The sequence below is a fragment of the Triticum urartu genome, chromosome 7 (assembly GCF_003073215.2).
Source record: "Triticum urartu cultivar G1812 chromosome 7, Tu2.1, whole genome shotgun sequence".
NCBI classification, from domain to species: domain Eukaryota; kingdom Viridiplantae; phylum Streptophyta; class Magnoliopsida; order Poales; family Poaceae; genus Triticum; species Triticum urartu.
In genome coordinates, this window is record NC_053028.1 from 25,828,707 (window position 1) to 25,835,629 (window position 6,923).

At 40.7% G+C, this 6,923-nt stretch overlaps 1 protein-coding gene across 1 annotated transcript; it reads right to left on the minus strand.

Moving 5' to 3' along the window:
* Positions 1 to 1,231: 1,231 nt before the first annotated feature.
* LOC125522297 (1-deoxy-D-xylulose 5-phosphate reductoisomerase, chloroplastic-like) lies at positions 1,232 to 6,594 on the minus strand. The gene is made up of 12 exons (XM_048687370.1): positions 6,435 to 6,594; positions 4,395 to 4,579; positions 4,113 to 4,199; positions 3,873 to 3,998; positions 3,689 to 3,751; positions 3,270 to 3,419; positions 3,026 to 3,093; positions 2,829 to 2,940; positions 2,636 to 2,740; positions 2,247 to 2,368; positions 2,004 to 2,150; positions 1,232 to 1,624 (listed from the first exon to the last, which is right to left on the minus strand). The coding sequence occupies exons 1-12, from the start codon at positions 6,523 to 6,525 to the stop codon at positions 1,453 to 1,455; spliced, it is 1,428 nt and encodes a 475-aa protein (XP_048543327.1). The 5' UTR covers positions 6,526 to 6,594; the 3' UTR covers positions 1,232 to 1,452.
* Positions 6,595 to 6,923: the final 329 nt, after the last annotated feature.

Genomic DNA, 6,923 nt, shown 5'->3' on the forward strand with positions numbered 1-6,923 from the left:
TGTTGACATTTGAAATTGTTTCTTTTTCCAAAAAATCTTTGGGTTTCACAAAATGTTCTATTTTTATGAATTTGTTCAGAAATTAGAAAATGTTTGTGTTTCAAAAAATATTTACTTTTTTCAAAATGAAAATCACGTTTAAATTTTCATAATAAGTTTAATCTGTCTGTGGCTTATATTTCATAGACACCTAATCTCAGTAATAATGGTGGCTACCAACGCTGTTCTGTAGCAATAGGACCTCGGTTCAATCCCTAACACAGACTTTTGTTTATTCGAATTTGTGCTACCGGGTGTTTAAGTTTTTCCTTTGTCATTTAAGTGTGGCGCTACCAATCTGACAACAGAATTTATCTGTTGCAGGGGCTAGCTCGATGCACAACCTAATTAGATGTCGCATGTTTGAATCCCGGTGCCCTCGTGTCTCTTTTTCAGCATTTTTTTCACGTCACTAATGCGGTGCCACCTGTGTCACTTCAATTGGGCCCAGCCCAGGTGCGCCGCCGTGTGCGAAAGGCTGACTTTTTGCCGCAATGAACGGCATATAGGAGGTCCCCATACAATCCACATGTTCCCAAGGACAAACAGAAAAGAAAAGGACTCTCACTGAAAAAACAAAATCATAACACACGATGGCCCAGCCGGATTTGTTCAACAGAGAAGCCCACGAATTGGGCCGCCTCACACTGTGATCCGATCCCGTATATAATGAGCAACACACAAAACTCCCTAACCAGCTCAAATCTTAAATATGTACTGATCCAATGGCAAAACACACGACGGAGACTTAGCTAAATCTCAGTCGATTGTTTTAGCAAATCCTCTTTTTATATCATTTTCTGCAGTAGTGCTTTATTTGCATGGGATCCTAGCACTGTGGGCTTATTTGCATTTAGTTTGTATGGTTTTTTTTTTTGTAATAGCATCAGTTGCTAACATACACGTATACGTGTAGGGTTTTTTTTTGCGGGGACGCATACGTATAGTTAAAAGAGCATCTACCAGTACATAGCCTCAAAAAGAGCATCTACCATGTACAGACGTGCAATTTGTTATTTACCTAATTTATTCAATTTATGTGCACTTCATTATTTACTTAATTTATTCGAGATTTGATTGAATAGTCTGGTTACTAATCAACTCGGGACGAATGAGTTCTTGTCTATATAGGTCTCCTTGCGTTAGCTAATTTGTTTTGGCTTACCTTACAACTCACATCCGGATCCAACAATTGGCCGATCGAACTATTTTTAGCAACTTTTTTTAGATGGTTTCTTTAGCCAACCAGACTTACATAACGGGAGTTCCTATTTGATAAATCCTAACAGTCCAATATCTGAACTTTATACTGTTGAATCTCAGCCGTTCGTTTTCTATCATCTTAATAATATAATAGATAGATAGATAGATACCAAAATACATTAAAAAACGTTGCGCTTCCCAAATGCGGCCTTACACCAGCACAGTGCTCCGCCTGGATGACAATGGCTGTAGGGTTGCACTGAACTTCCTTGCCCATTGGTCGTAATGTATGATCTCCTCGAGCGACGGGCTTGTCACCAGTTCGTTGTGGTGCGCATCACACGTCATCTCTACCACCTTGAAGATGTCCAGGTAGCTGATCCTGCAAATGACAGCATAGGAGATAGATGAGGACACGCTGGTTTTATGTCCATTTTCGTAATAAATATAGCAACAAATATCCAACAGTAGTAGGCCAAACATAGCCTACACTATGTTAATGTTGCGAAATCAAGATTCCGTGGAGTTATTATAACTCGTCTCATATATAAACGTCATGGTTCAAAGTGCCTGAGAATATTAGCTTTCAGGAAATACATTCTCCTTTCAAGTTAGAACACCCAAAGAATTTTCATGAACTTTGGTTGAGACACATTTTTTTTATTGTGATGCTGCTATCAGCAGAAAAGACACGCCGAAACAAAACCAGAACAATGGCATCCACTACGCAATGCTTTATATAAAAGAGATAAGAATCTTACTTTTCGTCGATGAACAGCTCCACGGCCTTCTCATTAGCGGCACTCAGAACTCCTGGCATGGTGCCCCCGGCTCGCCCTGCAGCATATGCGAGATCAACCGATGGGTATTTCACGTTGTCGACAGCTTTGAATGTTAGCGAGCCCAGCCTGCATTATACGACTGCAATTAGCCAAGAAAGTAATTCGGAATTTCTCAAGTTGACATTTTTGAAAAAAAATTTGGAGCTAGGAGGGTGCTTATACTTGCAAAGATCTAGCCGGGGCCAGGTGACCTCAGAACAATAGACCCTTTCTGGCCAAGATAAGGTGTATAGGATAGGTAGCCGCATGTCTGTCCTTCCCAGCTGAGCAAGGACAGATGAATCCTGAGGAAATAATAGAACTTCATGAATACTTGAAGCCCACATTAAGCCATATGTAAATTCTTGCAGAATTTTTTTAGCATATCAGTCTCAAGGACCTGAAAGGACATAAACCTCTGATTCTACTAGTCCCGTGCGCTAATCGTACTAATAGAGCAAGCGAGAATAAACAGTATGCACCATATCAGGATGATGTGTGCATGTTACAGTGTCCTTAAGAATATATGCCTCTTAGAAGAAAATATATAATGACTGTGTTTTAGGGCTCACCTTTGTTTCAATCATAGAGTGTATGATAGACTGCGGGTGAATCATAATCTCAATGTTATCATATTCAACACCAAACAAATAATGTGCCTCAATAACTTCTAAGCCCTGCAAGAATCGAATTGAAGCTATCATAATTAAACAGATATACACAGAAAAGAAGTAAATTTTAACATAAAGTGGAGTTTCTAAGGACCTTGTTGAACAAAGTAGCAGAATCTACTGTGATTTTCTTCCCCATTTTCCAGTTTGGGTGCTTCAAAGCATCAGCAACTTGTACATCTTTCAGCCTCTCAATTGGCCAGTCCCTTATATCATCAAGTGATATAAGATGGAGGATAATGCTTCCAAAAGTAAAACATTTACGTATTATACATATGACACTGGACTTACCTGAATGCACCACCAGAGGCAGTCAGAATAACGCGACGAAGCGATCCTTCAGACAAGCCTTGTATACACTAGAGGATAGGAGCGGCAGACTTAAAATCAAAATATTAACAAACATAAACCATAGCAACATAAATCTCGCCGACAAGTTTCTTTTGACCCACTTAAACAAACTGCCTCAACCTTATATCATGGTCAAAAATATAACTGAAGAATCAGCGGGAATTAGTTTATCAATGGTATTCACCTGAAATATTGCAGAGTGCTCAGAATCAGCGGGAAGTATTTTCACATTGTGCTTGTGTGCAAGCGGAAGCACGAAAGGACCACCTGCGATGAGTGTCTCTTTATTCGCCAATGCAATATCTTTCCCAGCTTCAATTGCTGCAACTGTAGGCTGACAAACACACACAAGATAACACAGTGCACTCAGTAAGCTAAGTTGTGCTAGAATAAATGCATATGTTAGATGCCCTTCATAGTAACTTCGGCAAGCATGCATAATTTTAGTTGGCTACATATAATTTACTCAGATCCATCTAAACTGGAGCAGAGTTTAAAAGTAGCACCACTGAGGCATGATGGACCTACCAATTTCCTTTAAGCCTTAAAACTACTAAAAAGAAGGCACTGAGGAAAATATGTAAGATAGGGAATCTAGATTACCTTCAGTCCTGCACACCCTACTATGCCGGTAACTACTGTAACTGCATCCGGGTGGCGGGCGACCTATTATTGAAGAGTCAAATATCTGTGAGATTCAGTACTGCAAACCATTGATTCCTTTTTTTTTGCGGGTAAACGATTGATTCCTTAGGGGAATAGGATCAGAGAAGAAATGTCTTGTTACCTCTATGACACCCTGCTCCCCGGGAATAATTTCCGGCATGTACTCACAGTCAGCTAATGCTTCCTTTAGCTCATTAAGTAACGACTCGTTTCCTATAGCGACCAGATTTGGTTTGAACATTTTCACCTGTTAAAATCGGCGGTGACTTTCATCTAATTAATAACAGTGCATGCACACAATATGAATTTGAAAGAAGGGGGAAAGGGAATAACATATACCCACAAGATTATATCATTGTACCTGATCAGCGAGAAGAGTCACATTGGAGCCAGCAGCAAGAGCAACAACTCGGAACTTATCAGGATTCTCCGCAACTATGGCCAACGTCTTTTAGTTATGCAAACAAAAAGGAAGAAACTGTTAACTACCAGCAGATGAACATGTCAACTATAGTATTTGCTAACTAAAGTTAACACATCTCCCAAATAGATGCATCAAGCTCAAGAAACACTCGAAAGTGAATACTATATAAACATGGTACACCACAAACGTCCATAAGTCTTATCTTGTTAATCCATTCACCTGTGTTCCAACGGAACCAGTTGAGCCGATGATTGAGATGGGCTTTGGTCTATCCCATGACCTCCTCGCAGGTTCTGCGACAGCTCGGCCAGGCCAGGCGGGCGAAGGGCCCTGCTGCATAGAACAGCATGTCCTTCTAAGAAAGGCTGCTCTTTTGTCCCTCTTTCGGAACGTGAAGTCCACGGCTGAAATAAGCACAAGTCATGTTAATGTAAAATGACAATGCAACACCACTAACCAAAGTTCCACTAGAATTAGGTCTCTACATAGGCAAAAAATCTCTCTGCTCTATGCTAAATAAACTTTATAAATTGAAGCCCTGAATAATTGCACTCTATCTATGTTGACCATTTATGTTATGGGTGGTTACATTTACTGTTTCCTCATTCATGTGAACTCCCACCCAGTAAATGTGCAGTGCACCAACCAAGCAATTAATTAGACCAACAGTAAGCAGAGCAGTTTAAGATCCTCTGAATAATAATATCATGTCACTAGAAAGTAGGAGCTGGAATTGAATCCACCCACCGCACTATAAATGATATTCCTGGTAGGCTCAGTGTGCTCCGATGACGCCCCAGGGGCGTTGTTTGGCTAGGTCGTTTGGCCCTTTTTCTACGACAAATTCAGGTGGAGGAGGACCCCCCCCCCCCCCCCCCCCCCCCCCCTCTTTTTTGAAAAAAATTAGATTGTTGACTGCAAAAGAGGCAGTACTACGAACTGTCAGGAAAAAAGTCGGCTGCATCAATTTCAGAAATTTCGGAAAGGAGGTCATCCCAAGTTCTTTTTATACTACCTCCGTCTAGGTGAATAACTCATTCGCGTAGTTCTAGATCATCGATTTGAGGAATTAAATATGCATTATATGTCATGAAAAGTATATCACTAGATTTCTACACGGGTGTAGTTTTTAAATATATATTTTTTGTTACATATTTAGATAGTTAAATCATAGATCTAAAACTATGTGGATGACTTATTCACCGGAATGGAGGTAGTAGTGAAATCCCGCCTTTTGAAAGACGCCCTGAATCAAACAGTTATAGCAAGTATATAAGGTGATGCAAGCATGCTGCAAGGATTAAAGTATTATATTTTTGCTATCTTGGATAAGAGAGAATCTGAAAACAGCCTTTTACAGAAATATAGGAAACGACTGCATAGTATAAATCTAAAATGGTCAGACCCTGCGCAAGCTAGAGCTACATGCACCAGACTGCCCTTTTTTGGGTAAGAGAGAATGGAAGCCGGTTGTAAAGTTGCAGCACGACCTCCAAGAAATATTTTGAGAGCATATTGTGGGCCATGTATTATAAAAACAATACTTCTCCCAGGACAGCCTTGTATGCACATAGGTACTGTAGCTACAGTCAATAAAGAAAAAACCCTCCACGACCGGGTAGCCCAGGGCGGGGCTACGCCGCTGACTATGGGTTGGCTATAGGTGACGTAGAAACTTTATATAGCCGGTTACTGGTTATACTATTAACCATGCTCCTAGGCCTCATCAAAGTAAGAAAAAAAATGCAACTTTACCCTGACAACCCGCACAGATAAAATCTATACACTGACAGGCTATCTTTGTTTTAGTGGCTGACACTGACATACTATATTTTTTTGTGGCGACACTGACAGTCTATATTAACTATGTAAATTCTCAAATCTTGAACCGCAAAAAGCGGACATGGCACATGAAAATATCAACTGACAGGAGATGAGTTTTTTGTATAAATTTACAACACCAGCAGCAACCTCACCATACCATCTTTGCATAGTGGAATTTAAAATCGTATTTCTTGGTAGTAGGAGCACTACATGACATACAAATGCAGTCACCTCGGAACTGACGAGTAATTACCTAAACGCACCATACAACTCTACCACATGGAGTAAACAAAAAACCACATGGAATCAACCAAAATGGGAGGAGATTAGCAAGAAAGAACTGGAGTACAGGAAGCCCGCATGGAAGGTAACCTGAAGATTAACATGCCGATCCCAAAAACAAGGAAGGAAAATTAGACCGGCAAAGGACCCAACCTTGACGGAGGTGGCGGAAAGCTCCACTACTGGGGGACTCAAGAATGGAGGCGCCGGCGAGCTCACCGGGGAAGGAGATCTTGAGCGCCATCGCCGCCAACGACTCTGCTCTGATCTGTTCTGTTTCCTCCGGGACAATGGTTTGCTCTGAGAGTGGAGATAGTGGAGGAGGTGTGTGGGGAGTAAGGGAACGAGTGAGTTATATATGAAAAAATTTAGCATGTTCCCTCTTACCTTCCCTTTTCACATGAGAGATAAAAGTTCATAATAGATCTGGGCCTTTGATTTGATTAGGTAGTGGTTAGATTTACTATTAACTTCTTACCTCTCATGTGAAAAGAGGGTGTAAGAGGGAAGTGCTCGTTATATAATCAGAAAACGTGGGCTAAGCTTGTGTTATGTTCGCAGCCTACATAACACATGTAGAAGGCGCTCCATAACTTTGTACATGCTGTTAAGCTTGTGGGTAAAGTTATGTTTTCTTTTATT

What these genes read in the sequence shown, in the direction of transcription:
- LOC125522297 (XM_048687370.1), bottom strand. Translation starts at nt 6,525, where the DNA reads ATGGCGCTCAAGATCTCCTTCCCCGGTGAGCTCGCCGGCGCCTCCATT. An exon ending in GGGAGCAGGGTGTCATAGAG is followed by an intron (nt 3,752 to 3,872) that starts GTAACAAGACAT and finishes CTTCAATAATAG; the next exon opens with GTCGCCCGCCACCCGGATGC. An exon ending in TAGGGTGTGCAGGACTGAAG is followed by an intron (nt 3,420 to 3,688) that starts GTAATCTAGATT and finishes TGTGTTTGTCAG; the next exon opens with CCTACAGTTGCAGCAATTGA.